The sequence below is a fragment of the Podarcis tiliguerta genome (genome assembly GCF_965153285.1).
Source record: "Podarcis tiliguerta genome assembly, chromosome: 17".
NCBI classification, from domain to species: Eukaryota; Metazoa; Chordata; class Lepidosauria; order Squamata; family Lacertidae; genus Podarcis; species Podarcis tiliguerta.
The window spans coordinates 26,776,595-26,800,406 of record NC_139550.1 but is presented as its reverse complement, the minus strand read 5'-3'; the positions used below and the strand labels follow the sequence as shown (position 1 = coordinate 26,800,406).

General features: G+C 43.5%; 1 protein-coding gene across 5 annotated transcripts in view; it reads right to left on the bottom strand.

Moving 5' to 3' along the window:
- FOCAD (focadhesin) overlaps positions 1 to 23,812 on the bottom strand; it is a 141,826-nt gene that overhangs the window by 38,729 nt on the left and 79,285 nt on the right. For all 5 annotated transcript variants that reach the window (XR_014506269.1, XM_083419283.1, XM_083419282.1 and 2 more), the window contains exons 17-22: positions 23,501 to 23,551; positions 19,898 to 19,981; positions 18,316 to 18,454; positions 12,795 to 12,983; positions 10,129 to 10,250; positions 838 to 930 (exon numbers count right to left, since the gene is read on the bottom strand). Coding sequence is in view for 4 of the 5 variants with exons in the window: in XM_083419283.1 (XP_083275409.1) it covers positions 838 to 930; positions 10,129 to 10,250; positions 12,795 to 12,983; positions 18,316 to 18,454; positions 19,898 to 19,981; positions 23,501 to 23,551 (678 nt within the window). In the remaining variant the exon portion in view is untranslated. The remainder of the gene's footprint in view (positions 1 to 837; positions 931 to 10,128; positions 10,251 to 12,794; positions 12,984 to 18,315; positions 18,455 to 19,897; positions 19,982 to 23,500; positions 23,552 to 23,812) is intronic.

Below are 23,812 nucleotides of genomic sequence, written 5' to 3'. Positions count from 1 at the left end.
CCCCATTAACTAAAGTGGTGCTTCAGGTTAAGAACAGTTTCAGGTTAAGAATGGACCTCCGGAATGAATTAAGTACGTAACCAGAGGTACCACTGTCGGTGATCTTGCAAATCTAACCACGATACTCTAAAAAGTTAATTTTGGATTATTATTTTTTACAGGGAGGGGGTTTAATCATGTTAAACTACCCACAATTTGGATGAGAAACAGATCAAACCAGAGTTTGTTATCTGAATTTTTTGGGTTGTATTCAACTAACTTTCACCTCTGAGTAGACCCATGGAAACCAATGCTCATGGCTGAGGTCCAGGAATTTCAATGGGTCTACGCTGAGGAAAAGTGAGTTGCAAACTTGCTTCTTTGCCAGTGATGAAATGTCTAACTGGGGGAAACTATGAAATCTAACGGGAGGAGACTATGACCATTGTCCCATAATGTCAAGGTAATTATGAACTATGGTTTGAACAAACAATGACTTTAATTTTGCCAAAGGTATCATCAACTTGGGTCCTACAAAATAATTTCAACATTATTCCTATGTAAGAAATTGGATCTAGACTAGGATAGTTGAACTTAGGTGCTACTGAGATCAATGGGGTAAGTCTGGAGCCTACACATAGTTTCTAAGTAAGGCTCTGTTAGTCCAGAGTTCATGGGCTAGGAAACAAACAAAGGAGCAGGTATTAACTCTCCTCAAACCTATATATGAGAACTTAAGCCATTCCCCCACTTTGTTTCCTTTTGATCTTATATACAGCAGACACATTCCCATATTTAATCCATGCTGAGTGCTGAGATCACACAACAAAAGAACAACACTCAGACAACTCCACTTACTTGTAGAATTGCATGATAGCTTCTCTCCATAAATCCGGCCCAGGACTGGGGAAGTAGCAGGGAGCGATGCCACTCAGAAGGCTGAATGTTGACCTGCATGGAAAACATTTCATATTCACATACGAAACCACTGAACAAAATTGGATGCTGTACTAAGAGAACTCACATGAACACACATTTAGAATGGAAGTATCGCCGACCGATGGCTTCTGCTTTTGTACAATGAATTACAATTTGGACTTTCCAGTTTTAAAAAGAAATTGCACTAGTAAAGATATATCTGATTTTTCACTTCCACAGGCTTTGTGGATACAGTGATCCACCCCAGAACTGTGAGATAACCAGCCTCATATAAACAAAATAAAGGTAAAGGGACCCCTGACCATTAGGTCCCATCATGACAGACTTTGGGGTTCCGGCACTCATCTCGCTTTATTGGCTGAGGAAGCTGGCGTACAGCTTCCGGGTCATGTGGTCAGCATGACTAAGTCGCTTCTGGCGAACCAGAGCAGCGCATGGAAACGCCATTTACCTTCCTGCTGCAGCGGTACCTATTTATCTACTTGCACTGGTGTGCTTTCAAACTACTAGGTTGGCAGGAGCAGCGACCGAGCAAGATCCCTTTAACGGGATAGCCTTCAAGAGGAGGGGCAGGTGAAGGCCACCACCTCCCTTCCCATAAACCAGGTTTTACCAGTGCCTAAGAGGAAGAGGGGGACGCGGGTGGCACTGTGGGTTAAACCACAGAGCCTAGGACTTGCCGATCAGAAGGTCGGCGGTTCGAATCCCCATAACGGGGTGAGCTCCTGTTGCTCGGTCCCTGCTTTGGAGGGTTTGTAAGTAAACCATTTTAAAATTACCAAAGTGTGGTCTTTTGTATGCCAAGGGAAGAGGGAAGTTTTGGAACTCACAAGGGCACATTTTAAAGGTCTAACAGCCTATATTTCCACTGCATATTTTGTGAATTTAAATCTCTGCTGAGGTTCTCTCATCAAACATCTTAGCATCCAGGGAATTCTCCTTTTATACCCCCCCCCCTTTTTTTTTGCTTGCCACCAACAAGAACTACACAAGTAGTTCTGAAAGTCTAACTATCATTTTAGCTTATATTCTCCCCATGCCAGATGGAGTTTGGAAACTGAATCATACTAGTAATTTCCATTGAACTCAGTGGGATTATTTGTGAGTAACTACACCATGAGAGGCCTTTCAAAAGCAGTCTGTTCAAAGTTTTTTAAAAATAAAAAAATATCACAGTGTGTCTAAGGCCTTGAGGGTACCTAAAGCAGCTTTTTGGATTCCAGCCAGAGCTCACATAGTAAATACAATTTATTTTTACGAGTTTAAAAAGAGCTTTTATGAGTTTAAAACATAATCTATTTTGCATATCCAACAAGTTATCCAAAATGAAAACAAACAGAAAACTCTGCTTAGAATATTAATCAAATCCTTGGTTTTGGCTGAACACAGAATTACCAGGTGATTCTCTCATTACGTAACTTAAAAGACGATAGAAGCGCATTAACACACACACTCATAATACACACACAACTCCACATTTCATCCTGGCTGTTGTCATTATTATAGCAATTTAAAAGAAAACCATCGCTCTAGATCATTTCTGTTTGCAGTGCAACTTCAAAGCCAACAGCTTAAGAAAAAAGAAAACGAGAGAGCGAGCACTGTAATTAAAATGACTGCTGTGCACTGTAATGTCTCATAATATTCTATGGCAGGCAAAAGAATTAGTTTTTTGTTTCCAGTATCCAATTATTTCTACTGTTGGCCTCAACCAAAAACATCGAAAGTTGTCATGACAGCCATTTGGAGCCTATTAAAAACAAGTTATTAGATCTCAGCAGTTTCCAGGACAATATTACTTCAATACATTTAGGGGGTGGGACCCAAAATATTCCAGGTTGGCATCAGATGGCCTCTCCCTCTTGTTCTTCTGCAAGGCTAGTCGTTAAACAATGAAAGAAAGAAAGAAAGAGAAAATGCCAGAGTGGATTGCTATTAAAAACTGCCTTCTTATCCCTGTTGGATGTTTTATCTGCTATAACAACCACTTTCCAAATTTTAGTTCCATGCTTTTGTCTTGGGCAGCAGCTAAGTTTTCACAGGAGCCATCTTCTGAAGCGAAGAGCCCAATATTCTGGCTCTGCTCACCAACTTACTCCCTTGTGAACTGAGCTAGGGTTGCCATACGTCTGGAATTTCCCGGGCAGAGCCGGACTGTGTCTTGGATGAATGGATCTTTATATGCATCGGCCGTTAGCCATAGCAATAAAACAACAAAACGATATACAAAGAATAAAAATCAAAAAGTCAATTATATAAAATACATTTTAGGGTTTTGAATCAATAGTCAAATAGTGGATCTTATTCTAATTGCCTCAGCTAAAAACCTGGCTAGTGATGTATGGAAGTGAGAGCTGGACCATAAAGAAGGGTGATCGCCGAAGAATTGATGCTTTTGAATTATGGTGCTGGAGGAGACTCTTGAGAGTCCTGTGGACTGTAAGATCAAACCTCTCCATTCTGAAGGAAATCAGCCCTGAGTGCTCACTGGAAGGACAGATCCTGAAGCTGAGGCTCCAATACTTTGGCCACCTCACGAGAAGAGAAGACTCCCTGGAAAAGACCCTGATATTAGGAAAGATGGAGGGCACAAGGAGAAGGGGATGACAGAGGACGAGATGGTAGGACAGTGTTCTCGAAGCTACCAGCATGAGTTTGACCAAACTGCGGGAGGCAGTGGAAGACAGGAGTGCCTGGCGTGCTCTGGTCCATGGGGTCACGAAGAGTTGAACATGACTAAATGACTAAACAACAACAAAAACCTGGCAACCTTTGCCGTCACCTGCTCATCTTGATCTGCCAAGAGAAAGGACATTGTGGCAGTGGCTGGGCGACCCGGAATGGACAATCAAGTCTTTAACCAGATTGTGTCTGGATTTTCACTGTTTGAAATATGGCAGCCCCAACTGAGACTCAGTTTTTTCTCTTTTAACTACATCTCCCCTAGCAAGTGTGAGCAGACACAACATCTTTGCCAGAGTCCTCCCTTTATTACCCTAGGCGCTCAAGTCCATTTATAAGCTCCAAAGAGAGAAACTGGCTAACAAAGTGAAGAAGGATGAGTCCTGAGGATTGCCATGGGGTGGGGGGCTGGGGGACAGATGGAAATGTTCCTGGAGGTCAGATTGAACTTCAGGACAACCATAAACCTATCCAGAACCTGGGACTTCAAATGATAACACTCTGCTGTCCATCACCCTGTCTGATAATATTTTCACTTTTTATGTTTTATGCTCTATTATCCTTCGATCTAGACATTTGGTTGGATGAATCTTGGTGGTTAAGGCAGGAGAATTGAAGGAAGGACCTTTTGAAACGTTTACAGGGCATATTTCAATCATAATCAAGGTATCTCAACAAGAATCGGAAGGACTCAAACTTCATGATCCATCCATATGGTTCTATGGTTCTTATTTTAGTGTATTTTTGGTTTCTATGGAAGCCTCCCAGAGTGGCTGGGGAAACCCAGCCAGATGGGCGGGGTACAAATAATAAATTATTATTATATGATTGACTGGCTGAGCTACAGCATATCACACAATGCACATATAGGTACTCTATGGAATTTGACCATAGTGCTCACACAACATTGTGAAAAACCCAAAGAACAACGTGTTCAGACACAATGCTAAACCAGCTAAACTTTAGTTTCATGTCATCAAACAAGCGTTCGTAAGTCAAGGGCTTACAAATTTCCCCTGTTACTTCTTCTTTGCTACAGCTATGGAAAGATCAGAAGTTTGGACCTGAGGTTTAGATTAACTGAAGTTTAGTTAGTCATCATCCGAACCCTAAACCGTACTCAACCTTAACACGAGAGAGTTTCATAAACTATGGTCTGAACTTGGCATGTTTCCACTAACCATAGTTAAGATTAACCACATTTTGTGTGTGTCTAGGGTTGGATAACGTGATACACTGAAGTTAACCTAAAATAGACGTGAAACTTTCAGCACGCCCCTTCATGGACATGCTGGGAGAGGAGAGAAAACAAACCATAGGTTCATTACAGCTTCTGTTTATAGTGCTAAATTATATTATGTCTGGAGCAGCCTCATTGGTACTCTGAGGGCAAAACCCCACAATTATACACAACCTTCTTCCAAGTAGCCCATTTAAGAGGAAAGTCAGAGACTACTTCTAACTGCTGAAATGCCTAAAGATAATTGTTGCCTAATCTGGTCCAGACAGCAGTGCCCAATCTTAGGAACGTTCTTTGGGTTGGTGGGTGTGTTTTTTAAGATCCTTTCCAGACACCCCCAATTTGAATAGCTCACCCAAAGGTCTATGCTACTGGAATGTCCTTTCAAAGGCGGTCTGCCAGGTCTTATTTACCAAACAATAAAACAGCATGCTGTGACTTCAGAGAGAGTTAGAGATGAGCTGGTTGGTCTCTCTTCAACCATTATAGGAACTTGAACAATACACAACTTCAAAGAGACCACTGTTTATTGAAACCATCTTTATCTCTCTCATAGGAAACCATAAAAAATGTGGCAAATGCTCTATATCTTTCTCTATTCATGTTGACAGATATTAAACCGTAACCAGGGGACTTCTCCTAAGGAACATAGCTGTTACTGACCCAAGCTGGTACCCATCCCAAAACTTTGGAGGAGTGCATGTGCTCTCTGCTCCACCCTTGTTTATTGACGTTGGTTCAGCTGGCCCCAGAGTCCCTAAAATGATGGGAGAGACATGTATTCAGTGGGTGGGGCCTCCTGGCACACGGGTTGTATGTAAGGAAAGCCCACCTTGCACATTGAGCATCGTGGAGCTGAAACTAGAGATTCCTCAAAGGGTCTACCAGCTCCATCTGGTAGGCAGGCTGAGACCCTCCCTGCCCGCAGACTGTCTCACCAGAGTGGTGCATGCCCTGGTTATCTCCCGCTTGGACTACTGCAATGTGCTCTCCGTGGGGCTACCTTTGAAGGTGACCCAGAAACTGCAACTAATCCAGAATGCGGCAGCTTAGACTGGTGACTGGGAGCGGCCGCCGAGACCACATAACACCGGTCCTGAGAGACCTACATTGGCTCCTAGTACATTTCCAGGCACAATTCAAAGTGTTGGTGCTGACCTTTAAAGCCCTAAACAGCCTCGGCCCAGTATACCTGATGGAGCGTCTCCACCCCCACCGTTCAGCCTGGAGGTCCAGCTCTGAGGACCTTTTGGCAGTTCCTTCACTGCGAGAAGTGAGGTTACAGGGAACCAGGCAGAGGGCCTTCTTGGTGGTGGCATCCACCTCCAGTCAGATGTCAAGGAGCTTCACAATATTCCAATATCCCTGAAGGAGTGTCTCCACCCCCATCATTCAGCCTGGACACTGAAGTCCAGCTCTGAGGGCCTTCTGGCGGTTCCCTCATTGCGAGAAGTGAGGTTCCAGGGAATCAGACAGAGGGCCTTCTCAATAGTGGGCCTGCCCTGTGGAACGCCCTCCCATCAGATGTCAAACAAACAACTATCTGACTTTTAGAAGACATCTGAAGGCAGCACTGTTTAGGGAAGTTTTTAATGTTTGATGTTTTGTCGTGTTTTTAGTATTCTGTTGGGAGCTGCCCAGAGTGCCTGGGGAAACTCAGCCAGATGGGTGGGGTATAAACAATAAATTATTATTATTACTATTTGGGGCTGCCGTATACAAAGACAGCAACTATGGTCAACTTGTTCATGTGTGTGAGGGAGCCAGACACTCCCCAATGCAACCTGGTTGAGGGCTAAATTCCATAGGACAAGGTGTTGTTTAGAAATTTGGGAGATGCTGCCTTCAAGGCTGCCTGGATGTAGGAATGGTGCTGTGCTGGATTCTGTGATGCTTAAGAAAACTTTTATACTCAATAACCAGGAACATATTTTCCAAGGAGATTTGTATAACAAAATTAAACATTGCTCCAGAGTTTTGACGGTGCATTTCTGTTTCTCCACATGTTTGGATTCCTTTCATAATCCCTACAGACATTTTGCTCTTCTGCATGGCATGTGCTAGCTAAGCCAGGTTTTCTTTTCTTTTCTTAGGAATGTTTAACATTCTACAGACATACGAAGTCAGGCACTGGGGAATAATATTCCACACACCAAGTATGTTTCAAATTAAGCATTTTTAGAATTAAGCACATCATTTGATGTCCATACCAACCCAATATTATATCTACATTTCAAAGAGGTTCGGGCACTGAAGTGTTTAAAAGAAGCACATTGCTATACATATATATTGCTTTTTTAAAAAAAAAACATTGCATGCATTTGGAATTCAGCTTAAATGCCCTACTTCAAAATATCGATCCAACAAAAACAAGAAGTGGGAATAATTAATTAACACAGGAAAGAACAGCTGTAATAACCAAAATAAGCCTTATCTGTGTTTTCTTGAAATAAGGAACTTTTCCAGCTCTGTGTTCAAAACAGTGATTGCATTATTATTAATAATAATAATAAATTCTCTGAAGTCTTCTCAACCTCAGAGGACAGCAAGAGGAAATATAAATATAAACCATGACACCAAGGAAGGAAGGGTCAGAGAGCGAAGAAACACATATGTGCGCTCTTAAGTGTGTGGAATAATCACAGCGCTTAGAACCCGTTCCATTATAAGGTGCTTATGCATTTCACGTAAGCTTTCCGCCTTTGGGACAAAAATAAAGGGTGGCTCCGAAGAACGACAAGGTCAGGCAGAGAGTCTATGGCTCTCGCAGCACAGCCATGCTCATTTTGCAGAGCGCATCAAAGAAGACCAGAGCGACCATAAATCATGATGTGCATAAATATTTTCCACCAGTGCAGTCCTCCCTATCAAAATATGCACAGGGACACATCCCCTTTTGTATCGGAACTACAGTCATACCTCGGGTTACAGACGCTTCAGGTTGCGTGTTTTCGGGTTGCACACCGCGCTCAACCCGGAAGTACCGAAAAAAGTTACTTCCGGGTTTTCAGTGCTCGCGCATGCGCAGAACCACTACATCGTGCTTTGTGCATGTGCAGAAGTGCCAAATCGCGACCCACACGTGCGCAGATGCGGCAATGCAGGTTGCGAACGCTGTAGGTTGCGAACGTGCCTCCCGAACGGATCACAGTTGCAACTTGAGCGTCCACTGTATTTTAAAGAAATCTGGCTGAGGTGAGCTCGAGATAGACATTGCAGAAGACGTATGACTGTCATTGCCCCGATTCTCTTCTCCTTCCTCTCACAGTCAATGCAGCACCATCTTTGCAATGCACCTTTCACAACCACCACAAGCAGCAGCCAATGGTGAGGGAATGGCCAGATTTCCCACATTGTGCATTTTGGCCGAGAGAGAAGACAATGGAGACATGGGGCTCCTATTTTCAGTAGCGGCCATGGAACATCTAACATCCAAGGCAGGCTTCCTCAACCTCGGCCCTCCAGATGTTTTTAGCCTACAACTCCCATGATGCCTAGCTAGCAGGACCGGTGGTCAGGGATTATGGGAATTGTAGTCTCAAAACATCTGGAGGGCTGAGGTTGAGGAAGCCTGGTCTAAGGGGTACTACCCATAATTCATCAGGGGCCAGAGAGCTCTGTCCTTGTGTTCAGCTTGGGTTCAGGCTCCATATGCACCCAAATGGTCTCCAATAATTTTTAACTTGCCTTTCAAAGTACCCATTACTTGGATAGAGGCAAATGGGCATCAAGGGAATAATGAACTGGAGCTGCTTAGCTTCCGGAATATAGCTTCATCCTGAAGGCAGTTTCAATATACAGTAGTACCTTGGTATTCAAATTGCTTGGCTCCCAAATGCCGCAAACCCGGAAGCGAGTGTTCTGGTTTGTGGACATTTTTTGGAAGCCAAATGTCTCCCGCAGCTTCTGATTGTATGCAGGAAGCTCCTGCAGCCAATCGGAAGCCGCGACTTGGTTTCCGAACCATTCCGGGAATCGAACAGATTCTCGAAACGGATTAAATTCGAGAACCAAGGTACCACTGTACTGAGCTTTCAATACAACCCTTCACAGAAAGAACCCCTCCATGACACAGAAGAAATATTCATGTTTTGCCACTGAGGATGTTTCACAAATGCCAGAACAGATATAAACGATTGCATCCCCTTTAACTATGGTAAGGTAAAGGGACCCCTGACCATTAGGTCCAGTCGTGGCCGACTCTGGGGTTGCGGCGCTCATCTCGCTTTATTGGCTGAGGGAGCCGGCGTACAGCTTCCGGGTCATGTGGCCAGCATGACTAAGCCGATTCTGGAGAACCAGAGCAGCGCACGGAAACGGCGTTTACCTTCCCGCCGGACCTTACCTATTTATCTACTTGCACTTTGATGTGCTTTCGAACTGCTAGGTTGGCAGGAGCAGGAACCGAGCAACGGGAGCTCACCCCGTCGCAGGGATTCGAACCACCGACCTTCTGATCGGCAAGTTCTAGGCTCTGTGGTTTAACCCACAGCGCCATCCGTGTCCCTTCATCTTTATCTATGGTGTGTGACCCAAAATACGCCACTGCCCATAATGTTATAATGCAACCACATTCACTTTAATGCACTTCGAGAGAAAGGCTGACCGATCTGCACTCGCTCATACAGGTTTCTCTCCTGGCTGCGTTCCTGCTGTTTGCAGCTTCTGAAGATCAGTGGCCGAAAGAGCTATAAACGCTCTATTTAATGAAAATATTTGATAACAAGGCTGCGCTTATATTCTACAATGATTAATTGGACGTTCATTTCTAATTCCCTCTGCCCCTGACCCCACCTCACATTTCCTACAGGAGATTAAAGCTTTGGTTTACAAAACCTTTAATACACAAAATCAGCTACATTAATGCAATATCCCAGGGTGCTGGGAACAATTAAGAGATATGCTGCGTTATTATTACAGTTAACAAGGAAGTAGAGGTCACTCCCCAGGTTCCAATCCCCTAATTGTTTCTCAGACAAGCCCAAATCTGACAGGACTGTAACCAGATTAGGCAGAGTTGAAGGGAAAACGTCAGCCTTGATTTACTCCGGCAAACTTTGGAGAAAACATTTCAGAGCAGAGTGCATTTTATTAGATGTATTTATACGTCCTGTTCTCCTTAATTGTTCTTCGCAGCAAGTTTACTTAATTAAGAGTAAATTACAGCACCACACACAGCTTGCAGCTACCATTTCCTAATTAGAGCAAAGGGCAAATGCAAACTCAGGTTGGGGGAATAGAAGAAAGTAGAACGGCTACACAAGCGGAAGGGAAGCTGCAGAGCTTACCTCGTGGAGGAGAGCGATCAACATCTGGTGGAAACTGCGTCCCCTACTGGCTAGAAATCGGCTGATAGGCTTTCCATCCTTCCCCACGTGGATTGGGAGATCGTAACTCAGCAATATGCCGGCTAAAGGGAGATATTACAGATGTACATGCATTAAGACGGCTTATAACAATTCAGTTGTGTTTTAATATGACTGCAAAACAGAGAATACTGAGGTTCGAGAATCGAAAGAATGCAATTTTGTAATTCTTGGGTTCTTGGGTTTTCCACTTCTTAGCTAACAAAATACGAGCAGCAGAATTACCAACAGTAGAAGAATGGCAGATGAAGATGATGGATTTTTCGGAGCTAGCCAACCTAACCGGAAGAGTCCGCGACCAGAAGGAGGAGGAACATCAGGAAGAATGAAATAAATTTAATGATTATTTAGTTAAATTTGTTAAGTTAAGTTAACCGGGAATAGCTTGCAGATACTTAATAGGCTTAGGATGAAATTCAACCAAGGGGAAGCGAGGAAGTCACTTAACAAAGTTAATAACTGTAATTTTCAATAAGGCTATGATTTATGTTTGTTATGTTTGTTTGTCTTGTGTGTTTGTTTGTTTGTTTGTTTATAATATTATGAAATCCAATAAAATTTTTGGAAGGAAAAAAGAAAGAAAGAATGCAATTTTGTAGAAATTCAAAAATTCCATTTTTCGGAAAAGGAAAAAGCAGCTTCTGGTTTATCTCAGGAGAAGTTGGCTTCTACACTGGGCTGTTGTAAGTGCTGGTTAGACCCTGTCTCAGGTGAGCCCCGAGTTGGCTTTTCAAGCGGACGAAACCGCAGGACCTGAGTTCCTCCCTTTGCTTGTATCAAGGGGTAAGCTCCTCCCTCAAAACTTCACAGCTTTGGTGCTTAGCTTAGGCTCATTTATTCAGTAGCCTGGCTCTCCTTTCTGCACAGAAGGGAATTCCAGCACATGGAAATTAAGCTGCCCGCGATATGTAGCGGGAGTTTGAGAAGTTGTCTTTCCCTGTCGAAACGTCTCCCATGCGTTTGCTGCACGCAATAGTTGCCAGGTGCTTAAACACTGCGTGTTAAGATAACCAGACAGCTGTGACTGGATGCCAGTGGCCACCTGAGCAGCAGAAAAATATGTATGTAAGAGACAGGCTGGGGGGGGGGGGGGGACTGATGTGAAAATAACATTACTGAGGTCCTTCAATTCCATTCAGGCTATAAATGCATGATTCTTGAACCTGCCAAATTTATTCCGAGGTGCGGATGTTAAAAAGGAATGATGGAATTAAGAGGTGGATAACTTAAGAGTGAACACAGTGAAATGGGATTCATTGCTGGTTTGTATGTGAAAGTGTTGCTTTAAGAAAATGTTAGAAATTAGCCAGGTGCCAGGTGCGTTTTGCGACTGGCGTGGGCCTAATTGTGACCATGTGGAGCCTGTCTCTGGATGGCAACTCGACTGGGGAAAGCAAAACATCACTTGGATTTTTTTTTAAGATGGAATTTGTCTGATTCTGGATTGTTTTTGAAATATACTCAGAGTCGCAAAGTGATTTCATGCTCTTTATTCAGCTCATAGTGGTGAGGAGGAATGAATGAAAGTCCCCTCAAAGTATCTGCTTTATATACATTATTTACACAATGGGCTGCACACGATTGGCTAATTCTGGAATTCTACTGTAAGCCAATCAGGTTGTGAATTCACTTATATCTGGAGCATGATTGGGTGGTTCCTGCCAACCAATCATACTGCTGCATTGTTCTAGGACCAATCAGACTGCTGCAATTTGGATCCTATTGTTCTAGGACCAATCAGACTGCTGCAGTTTGGATCCTATTCAACTCAGTACATAACAGTTTTGTTTGATGTTTTCCTGTGTTTTAAACCACTTTGAGATTTGCTCTTTAAAATACAAAGCAGTATAGAAATGACGGTGAAGATACCAATACCTGAAGGATTGCCTTTTCCCGTGGATCTGGACCCTGAGATCCATTTTGGAGATCTTTGTCCAAATGCCCCTGATACTTTTCTCCACAAAGGCACGACAATCAGCTACAGTGGTACCTCGGGTTAAGAACTTAATTTCTTCTGGAGGTCCAGAGGTCCGTTCTTAACCTGAAACTGTTCTTAACCTGAGGTACCACTTAAGCTAATGGGGCCTCCCACTGCCGCCGCGGTGCAATTTCTGTTCTCATCCTGAAGCAAAGTTCTTAACCCAAGGTAATACTTCTGGGTTAGCCGAGTCTGTAACCTGAAGCATATGTAACCTGAAGCGTATGTAACCCGAGGTACCACTGTACTTCTGTACTTCTATATCTTTATGACATTGGGCATATATCTCCTTTTGTCCATGTTTTTAAATCTTGCTGTAGTTTTCTTTTAACAATTATTCTCAGTTCTGTTCTTCGGTCCTCCACTCTTTGCTCTTTTTAATCTCGCTTTGGCTCTTAGGAGCTATTTTAATTGTGCACCCTTACAGCTATTCCAGCACACATTTTATTGTGTTTCTTTTTTAATTGCTGCTTTCATTTATGAGCTATCCTGAGGACACTTTGTTAACGGAGCGGCATGTAAAAAAACCCCAGAAGACGTGTCATTCACCCATTCCGAGATATTCTACTACGACATGAAGGTCTCTCATCTCTCTCCAGGGAAATCTCACCTGCGAGGCCAGGCTTCAGTCCAGGCTGCTTGTTTCTCTCGTACATTTTCAGCATAAAGCTTGGCACGCCCGACACCGTCTTCCCTTGGTCCGACCGGACAGCACCGCCTCTCAAGGCAGAATGGTATATTCCACGAGGCATGCTGGCCATCTCCTGTTTCACGAGCGAGGCTGCGAACTCTTCAAATGCTTGAGGGGAGGGTGAAAAGGGGAGAGAACGGGGCAGACATAAAGAAAACAAAAGGTGATTGACTGAGGAAACCAGAACCACCCAACCAATGTAGAACCACGGCCATTATCCGGGAATGTTGTGCTGACATAACTGGTAACTCCATATTCAGCTGACAGCTCCAAGGTCACGGTTTCTGTAACTCCCAGGGAAGCCTTTGCAGTTCCACGCTCGCCTCCCGCTCGAAACATCACCTCGGGAAACCTTCAATAAATGGTGTCAGATGTTCGAACTTAGAAGGAAAAACAAACAGCCAGAGCTGCTTTCTATGCTGGTCAATGCACCCTTTGTTTGGCCGCAGGTATGGAGCAACGGGAGCAAGAGTGACCTTTTCCTTGGCCAACACAGCAGCCTTGCCAGGACCTCCATGAGGATTCTTGCCATTTACAAACAAAACCATCCATAAATGGTGACCGATACTCAGCAAATATGATAGGTAAAGGTAAAGGGACCATTAGGTCCAGTCGTGGCCGACTCTGGGGTTGCAGCGCTCATCTCGCTTTATTGGCCGAGGGAACCGGCGTACAGCTTCCGGGTCATGTGGCCAGCATGACTAAGCCGCTTCTGGAGAACCAGAGCAGCGCACGGAAACGCCGTTTACCTTCCCGCCGGAGCGGTACCTATTTATCTACCTGCACTGGCATGCTATCAAACTGCTAGGTTGGCAGAAGTGGGGACTGAGCAACAGGAGCTCACCCCTTAGTGGGGATTTGAACCGCCAACCTTCTGATCGGCAAGTCCTAGGCTCTGTGGTTTAACCCACAGCGCCACCCGCGTCCCTGTAAATATGATAGGTGACATTGATCAAATACCTTAAAACGCTCTCCGAGACCCCGAACGAATTTTGGAATACTGAGAATATATAGAGCAAAAGTTTACTGATGTTAAATGAGAAAGTAAAATAAGAAGAATGAAATGTGTATAGTATAAAATAGCACAAAGAGACTAATCGGAAGTTAGTGTTTATGGTGTGTCAGTGTTGTGATGTGAACTGTGTGTATTGTCTAACTTACATGTAAATTAATGTAAACAGATGTATAATAAAGGTTGTTTTTAATATTTAAAAAAACGCTCTCCGAGTTCATTGCTACAGTTGTAAAGAATTCTCAACATGCCAAGACACTTCAGAAAGTAAAATGTAGTAGCGCAGACAAATTAGTGAGAGAGCCCACAGCAGGTTTACTCTTTCGCTATCATGAATTGCCAAAGTTTGGCAACGCTTGGTCGGTTTAACAGGCCGCTAGCGCTTTTTACAATACGATGAAAAGTTGTTGCTCCCCGCTCTCCTCGAAAGGGGAGTTTATAACAACTGTTTCAAATTAGCCCCGTGGCTTTGATGCAGGTTTTTCCTGTACCAAATACAGCACTGGGTTTTCTGCTAAACATGGAATAAAAGAGCATTCACATGCTCACTCGGGGAAACCAGAAACATGCAAAGTGTCGCAGAATCAATTAGCAGACTCTGGAACACTTTTCGATTTTTATCCCCAGTCCTTCCTCATCTTTTCTCCCTCTCGCCCACCAATACATTCTCAGTTTCCCCCCTTCACATTTCTTTAAATATGAGTGTATACTTCCAGCAGGAAGTATAATGAAAATGGCTTCAATATTTAACAGGAAAATAGGGAAACTTTCCTACAAATATAATGCAGGATCCACTAAAGAGACGAAAAATTATTTAACACAACCAGAGAACAAAGCGTAGGTTTGTGTTGCAGGGTAGCTTGTTTACAGATTTTGCCATTTTGGACTACACAGTACGTGAATCTTGCATTGTCATCTTTTTGCTTGCACACAAGCTGGGCAATTTGCGCAGCTTAACACCTCAAAAGAGACTTTGTTAGCTTACATTTCTGCATAATTTAAAGAGAAAAGTCCTGGGCTTCCTCTCCCAAACATTCCAACCAGCTTTCAGCACGATATAGCATATATTCTTGAAGACTTTTGCCCGGGTTCGTTAAATTTTATGTATTCTGCTGTCATTCTTTGAGGCCAACTCATTAGCTGTATAAAAATGTCACAGTCTGGTAAAGGAATATAAGCACACCTGCAAATGTCAGAAGGAATGCATTGGCTGGGTACAGTTAGTAACATCCAGCTTTGGCCATTTACAGAAAAACAGCTTAAGAACCAGCTCACTGGAGCAGACCATGGTCTATCATGCTACCATTTTGTTTTGGTCCATTAGATGCATCTGCAAAGGTGAGCTCCACCATCTCCAGCCATTTTTCCCCAAAGTCAGAGATCGAAGATGACTGCTTAGTACAACATTTGGTCTGTGTGTGTAGTTTGGGAGCTACATGGTCAGGGAAAAAACAATGCTGTCCAGGTTTGTAAAGACTGCAGAGAGAATAATTGGGTGCACTTTTCCCACCTTGGATCAAATCTATGCTTCCAGGTGCCATAAGCAAGCTGCAGAGATAGAGCAGGATAGTACGCACCCCGGAAATAATCTCTTTCAGCTTCTGCCTTCTGGAAGAAGGTACAGGGTTATAAAGCCTAGGACTAGCCACCTGAGAAACAGTTTCTATTCAAATGCGATTTTGGTTTTAAATGCAGTGTAAGGTAGTCTCTATGGGTCGCGGGTGGCGCTGTGCGTTAAACCACAGAGCCTAGGACTTGTTGATCAGAAGATCAGCGGTTCGACCTAGTTCTGACATTACAGGAGCCAGAATCCAGTGTGAAAAGAGCCTTAGAACTGATCCAAGAGTTTGGTCGACTGGCAGGGTTTAAATTGAACAAAACAAAAACCAAAGTTTTGACAAAGAATCTAACAGAAATTGAGAAAGAAAGATTTCAGAATGAGACAGGATTGGCAGTAGTGAAAAAAGTGAAATATTTGGGTATTACTATGACTGCGAAAAATGGAAATTTATATAAAGACAATTATGAGAAAAGTTGGTCGGAGATAAAGAAAGATCTAGATATATGGTCTAATTTGAAACTCTCCTTAATGGGTCGTATTGCTGTGATAAAGATGAATGTATTGCCAAGAATGTTGTTTTTGTTTCAGACACTGCAAATTATAGATAAGATTGATTGTTTCAAGAGGTGGCAAAGAGATATATCCAGATTTGTCTGGCAGGGCAAAAAGCCAAGGATAAAATTTAAAATATTGACCGACGCAAAAGAAAGAGGGGGCTTTGCCCTGCCAGACCTGAAACTTTATTATGAGGCGGCAGCCTTTTGTTGGTTAAAAGAATGGCTACTTCTTGAAAACACTGACATGTTGGATCTAGAAGGATTTAACAATGTTTTTGGTTGGCATGCATATCTATGGTATGACAAGGTTAAAGTGCATAGAATGTTTAAAATCCACATTGTTAGGAATGCATTGTTTAAAGTTTGGATGAGGTATAAAGACTTGCTTGAAACCAAGACCCCAAGGTGGTTGTCCCCAATGGAAGCAAAAGCACTAAAAAAGCTCAATATGGAGGCAAACTGGCCAAAATATTGGGAGATTTTAGAACAAGATGGAGACAAATTGAAACTACAGAGTTTTGATAAATTAAAAAGTAAAGTCCGAGATTGGCTCCATTATCATCAAATAATGGAAGCATTTAAAATGGATAGAAAAATTGGCTTCCAGGTGGAAAAATCAAAATTGGAGACAGAATTGTTAGAACCCAAAACTAAGATTTTGTCAAGAATGTATAACTTGCTACTAAAATGGAATACACAGGATGAGGAAGTGAAATCAGTGATGATTAAATGGGCACAAGACTTGGGCCATAATATAATGTTTGCTGACTGGGAACGGTTATGGACCACCGGTATAAAATTTACGGCATCTAATGCCCTAAGAGAGAATGTAATGAAAATGATATATAGGTGGTACATGACACCAGTCAAGCTTGCGAAAATTTACCATTTGCCCGATAATAAGTGTTGGAAATGTAAAGAAGTTGAAGGCACATTCTTTCACCTTTGGTGGACGTGCCCTAAGATTAAGGCATTCTGGGAGATGATTTATAATGAGCTGAAAAAAGTGTTTAAATACACATTTTCGAAGAAGCCAGAAGCCTTTCTCCTGGGCATGGTTGGCCAACAGGTGCACAAGAAAGATAGGATTTTCTTTATGTATGCTACAGCAGCAGCAAGAATACTTATTGCACAGTATTGGAAGACAGAAGAATTACCCACTCTGGAAGAATGGCAGATGAAAGTCATCGACTACATGGAATCAGCAGAAATGACCGGCAGGATTAGAGACCAGGGAGAAGAGACGGTGAGGGAAGATTGGAGGAAATTTAAAGACTATTTACAGAAATACTGCAAGATAACGAACATTTGAAGATATCGGACTGAAGGTGACTGGTTTTTAGCAAGAAAGGTGAACAGAAAAAGATCTAAAATCTAGACTGAAGGAAATATAATTATGGGATATGGATTTAAGATGATGAGAAATTTAAATTATGATAGAGGGAAAGAATTTGCAGACAGAACATTTGATTTGGAATACAGAGTAGGGAGGTTGGGGGAAGTCGCAGAAACAAGTAAATGCAAGGTCATTATGAAGATAAAAAGGGTATTTTTTTTTAATTTTCTCTATTTTTATTGTTTATTATTGTTGTTTTTGTGTTTTATGTTTGTGTATTTTTTCTGTGTTATGTGTTGTTTATGTTGTTCTTTATTGTTTATGTAAAACTTAATAAATATTTATAAAAAAAAAAAAAAAAAAAAAAAGATCAGAAGATCAGCGGTTCGAATCCCCGCGACGGGGTGAGCTCCCATTGCTTGGTCCCTTCTCCTGCCAACCTAGCAGTTCAAAGGCACGTCAAAGTGCAAGTAGATAAATAGGTACCGCTCCAGCGGGAAGGTAAATGGCGTTTCCGTGCGCTGCTCTGGTTCGCCAGAAACGGCTTAGTCCTGCTGGACACATGACCTGGAAGCTGTACGCCGGCTCCCTCGGCCAATAAAGCGAGATGAGCGCCGCAACCCCAGAGTCGTCTGCGACTGGACCTAATGGTCGGCGTCCCTTTACCTTTAAGGTAGTCTCTATGGGAGTATATTGTATTTAATTATGGGATATCACAGTTTTTAGGGGGCTAACCAGGCTGAGATAGCTGGGATCGCAGGCTTGTTGGTTTTTTAATGTCTGTTGTAGATTTTTTTTCAATTTCATTGTTTTGTATGGGACAATGACAATAAAGATGATCATATCGTATTTTATTTGTATGTCTGGCACCTGCTTCTCATCACTTAGCAGCAATTTTAAGGAACTCCTCAGAAGGGAAGCAATGTTATACAAAGGTCTGGCCAGAAATCTGTTTGTTTCTGCACGCATTATACCTGGTAGAACAGGAGGAGGTGTGAGCATCAACAATTTGATATAGGAGGCACCAGGAACAGAGAGATCCACCTCTTTCTCTTCCTCTTCCTCCTCTTCACTGATATCCACCTCTTCTGGTTGGGGCAATTCTGGTCTTGCCTGTGTGAGCAAGGAAGCAATGGGGCAGGCGAACATTAGTTAAGAGTCCAAGCAAGGGCAAGACATCAATTAAACAAATACAGTGGTACCTCGGGTTAAGTACTTAATTCGTTCCAGAGGTCCATTCTTAACCTGAAACTGTTCTTAACCTGAAGCACCACGTTAGCTAATGGGGCCTCCTGCCGCCGCCATGCCGCTGGAGCATGATTTCTGTTCTCATCCTGAAGCAAATTTCTTAACCTGAAGCACGATTTATGGGTTAGCGGAGTATGTAACCTGAAGCATATGTAACCTGAGGTACCACTGTACATGTTTTCTTTTCTTTATGAAAGGAAGGACCTGAAGGAGCGTCTCCACCCCCATCGTTCAGCCCAGACACTGAGGTCCAGCTCCGAGAGTCTTCTGGCGGTTCCCTCCCTGCAAGAAGCGAAGTTACAGGATACCAGGCAGAGTGGAATCTGTTCTGGAAGTCCGTTCGACTTCCAAAACCAAAACGGGGTTTCTGATTGGCTGCAGCAAGCTCCTGCAGACAATCGGAAGCTGCGTCGGACGTTCGGCTTCCAAAAATAGTTCACAAATCGGAACACTCACTTCTGAGTTTGCGGTGTTTGGGAGCTAAAACGTTTGAGAACTAAGCTGTTCAAAAACCAAGGTACGACTGTATTAGGTTTCATATGCAATACACAGTAGACAAACAATACGTTTATTTACACATTATCAATTCCAGTATCCTCTCCACAGAGATTCTTGTGTTGTGGGTGGAATAAAAGTATCTTTCGTCTCGTTTATAAAGGAAAAGAAAATAAGCCCAGTCTCGTCAAAAGTGTCTATCCTTGAAATGTCTTAATTGCCCTTCTGCAAGGTGTTCTGATAAGAGCCACATTCCAGATATTATTTAACCATATTTCAATGGGGATTTCTATAGCTTGTTTCCAGTATTGGGCTATTGTTAATTGGGCTGCCGATAACAGGAAAAATACTAAATCTCTGGATTGTTGTTTAAATTCGAGTCTGAGGATAACAAGGCAAGAAAAGGATTGCTGCGTAATTTTGGAAAACATGTGAAACGCCTTTTCCCAAAGGTGTAAATCAGGGATGTCCAACTCCCAATAGACTGCGATCTACTCACAGTATAAACAAACTGGCTGTGATCTACCCATTATGGTTGGATGGACAAAAGTTATTGAGCTTTTTTTGGAAGCCAAAGTTGTTTCTGAGGGTGTTTTTTTGTGGGGGGGAGATTGCTGAGGGGGTCGGAGATCTACCAGAAACACCCCGTGATCTACCAGTAGATTGCGATCTACCTGTTGGACATGCCTGGTGTAGACCATGTGCAACTCCACCATGCATGGAAATATGAGCCTATCTCTCCGCAGCCTTTCTTTGCATTTCTGACAAATAATCACTTCTCCTCTACGTTTGAAGGGAGGGAGGGATGTGTACCTGTTCGGGAAGATGGAGAATGATGTGTTCTTCTGAGCTAAATTCAGAGAGAGATTTGTACGCCGATGTTGCTACAAGTGGATCCTGGAGACGAAAGAAGTCACAATCAGAAGTCAGAATATACGCATAATCTAAGTGAAAAACAAATAACGCTTGTAACGTTTAATGAAGCTTTGTCAAAATGAAAAATTAAATTTGGAGTGAAATTAGACCTAACTTACAAAGTAGATGAGAATTAAGAAATGTGTGGGAAAGTGAGAAGGGAAGGAGTACCAGCCAAGTTGAGGGAAGTCAAAAAAATGAGAGAATGGTTTTAAAAATTGTATGAACTGTACTAACTTGTTTTATTTGTAAATTGAATAAAAATTATATGTAAAAAAAAGAAGAAGTCACAATCACATCATACATCCCTGTGGTATGAGGTCAGAGAGTTGGAAGGGACCCTGAGGATCATCTAGCCCAACCCCCAGCAATGCAGGAATTTGCAGCTGTCCTTTATGGGGATCGAACCCGAAACTCCTTGTTTAAACTGAAGCAGCCAATCAGCAGTGGAGCAAGCCGATTGGGTGCGGGGGGGGGGGCATGTGTGCCCTGCGCCCAGGGGCAGGGCCAGCAGCCCGTGGGGCCTCCAAGGAGTCTGCCTGCCTGCCTCCTCTCACTCAGCCACCCTATAGCTGGGGGGAGGCAGCGGGCAGACCGTTTGGGGCAGCGCAGACGCTCAAGCCACTGTGTCACTCCCAGGAGAGATGCGTGGCTCGGGCGCGCTGCAGGCCCCGCGGTGAGTTCCTCCCACCATTTTGTCACCTCTCCTTAGTGATGACACCTGGGCAACCCGCCCCCACCCCCTTCCCTTCCTCCGCCCCTGCAGCCAATAAAAAATGCAGATGGGAACACAAACCAAAAATGCATGCCATTGCTTTCATTCTCATTAAAATGAGGCTGCATTTTAAATTGCATTTAACCTGTATTTTAAATTGGTTTTTTTCTTTTTCTTTTTATTATGTTTTTACTGAAATTTTATTGGTGTTAGCTGCCCTGAGCCCAGCTCTGGCCAGGAAGGGCGGGGTATAAATAAAATAATTATTATTATTATTATTATTATTATTATTATTATTATTATTATTATTAGTGTAGCATTACGTGGAAATCCAGCTGTTCTCTCTCATCAGTTCAAAACAACAGAGTTCATCTCTACCAGGCAGGGATTTTGAGAGATTGCTGGGCTAAAACTCTCATGGTCCCTGACCGTTGGGCATGCTGGCTGAGGCTGATGGGAGGCGGAGTCCACAGATTCCCTAACCCTGTCTATACCTGACCCTCACCATGGGGCTTGGCAAGGTAACTGTTTCCCAGCTGCATCATTTATTTGAGATAAAACATAAATCAGGGGACTCGTGCCACGACTTTCACAGTCCTAGCCAGCAAATATGGGCCGCCGGTGGGTAAAGTTATAGCGATTTGCACCAAAGTATATTACTAAAGCGTTGAAAACCCATGAGATGCTGATCTCCATAGCAAGGGTAACATATAGACCAGGTCTCAAAGTATCCTGCCTGGGCGGGGAAAAGAGGAAAGCGGGCATTGAGGGCACACCTTCAAATTGCTCACCACTGTGAATGGCACTCCACCTTTTAAAATCTGAGTAAGTTGAATAGATGGGATGCGGGTGGCGCTGTGGGTTAAACCAGAGAGCCTAGGGCTTGCCGATCAGAAGGTCGGCGGTTCGAATCCCCGCGACAGGGTGAGCTCCCGTAGCGCAGTCCCTGCTCCTGCCAACCTAGCAGTTCGAAAGCACGTCAAAGTGCAAGTAGATAAATAGGTACCGCTCCAGTGGGAAGGTAAATGGCGTTTCCGTGCGCTGCTCTGGTTCGCCAGAAGCGGCTTAGTCATGCTGGTCACATGACCCGGAAGCTGTACGCCGGCTCCCTCAGCCGATAAAGCGAGATGAGCGCCGCAACCCAAGAGTCGGTCACGACTGGACCTAATGGTCAGGGGTCCCTTTACCTTTACCTTTTAAGTTGAATAGCAGCAGTCAAAAAGAAATACGGAGAACATTTTTTAAAAATAAGAACACAAATAGGGGTCATGCTGACGTAATTATCTATTTATCTAAGCTATTTCTACTTAATTGCCAAAGTTTCTAAGTGCCGGGGAGCCTCCAAGAGTTCTTTTCTGCCCTGTAACTATTCCAAGATGCAGTGCTGGATTTAGCTGCTGTGTCTGACAGTTTAACATTCTTCACACGCATTAGATTTAAAGTGCAGAACAAAAACACACCATGAATGGAAAACATATGTCAAGAAGCAGCGTACAGTCACAGGTCCAATTCATTACCGAAGTAGCATTGAACACCAAAACATATAAATGTATATACTAGCATAGGAGCACAGGTGCCGAGTTTCGCCTGATGCTGTCTATGTGTGTGTACGTGACACATATGACGCATGTGGGCTTGATGTCACACGTTGCATGCATGACAACTGTCACATCAGGAGAGGCTGATCAGGCCTCTTCCCAATGCAAAATTCACCCACCCGGCCGGGCTGCTCAGTGTGGCATCTGCTGGCGCTGTGCAGCCCGGGGCGACTTCCCCCCTGGCCACTGTGGGGTGTGAAACACAGAGCAGTCAAATACAACATTCCTAGAGTGGACACGTTTAGACATGAAGAGGGATGTTTGTCCAGCCAGTAGATAAACTTCCTGCTTCCTCCTGGGCTGGGACAAACTCCCTCTACGTGTGACCAGAGGTGGGCGTAACCTCACTTGTGCAGGTAACAAAAGCACAGAGCTGGCCACCACATCTCTCTCTCTCTTCTCCATTTTGCTTTCGTTGAAGAAGCATCAGCCTGAGATGCTCTCTTGGGAGGATAAAGGAACCATCTCCTTATGTTATAGATTCCAGGTCTATATATTTTGTAACTTAAGTCTGTGAACAGAATGTGTGAGTAAATTCTTTTATACTTTTATACAAGACTGTGTCGTGTCTATTCTTTTTAAAGGTAAAGGGACCCCTGACCATTAAAGCGCTCATCTCGCTTTATTGGCCGAGGGAGCCGGCGTACAGCTTCTGGGTCATGTGGCCAGCATAACTAAGCCACTTCTGGCGAACCAGAGCAGCGCACAGAAATGCCATATACCTTCCCGCCAGAGTGGTCCCTATTTATCTACTTGCACTTTGACATGCTTTCGAATTGCTAGGTTGGCAGGAGCAGGGACCGAGCAACGGGAGCTCACCCCGTCGCAGGGATTCGAACCACCAACCTTCTGACTGGCAAGTCCTAGGCTCTGTGGTTTAACCCACAGTGCCACCTGCATCCCTTCTATTATTTTTAGGAGGGAATAAAAAAGGAATTACCAGGAAACTTATTTTAGAGGCTTATGCAAGCCTGGCAAACCTATTCGCTATGTAAGTTTAAAAAGGGGGATGTTACTCTGCTAAATCACAGAATTTGTTAATGCAAGTTGGGAAGGATATTATTAAACAATATATCCTCTCCTGCCTCCCTGAACACTCCCACCTGGCCACACGGCATCAAGAGCCATGCCAAGTCTGTGACATGCATTTTGTTCAAACCGGACAAACCTTGTTTTCCAGTCTCTCACCTTGCTCTGTGTGTGGCTCCACAGGAAGCTGACGACTTGAACTTTGAATTTCTATAAAAATTAGAAAAAGAGGTTACCACGCCTTCTTATCTGGGCAACAAGGTACACAATACAAGCCAATAATAATATCTCAGCCTTCTATTACGTTTCCCTCAGAGAACAGGTGTTTATGGCTCGGCAATTTCTTCAGAATAGGAGGAGTTAAGGGCTTGGAGTTGCCAAGGGTGTTTTTTCAGCTCAATTTACGGTAACCAGAACGGTTTGAGCAATTTAGCTGGGTTAAAAATGCAGACCAATGGACCTTAGCATACT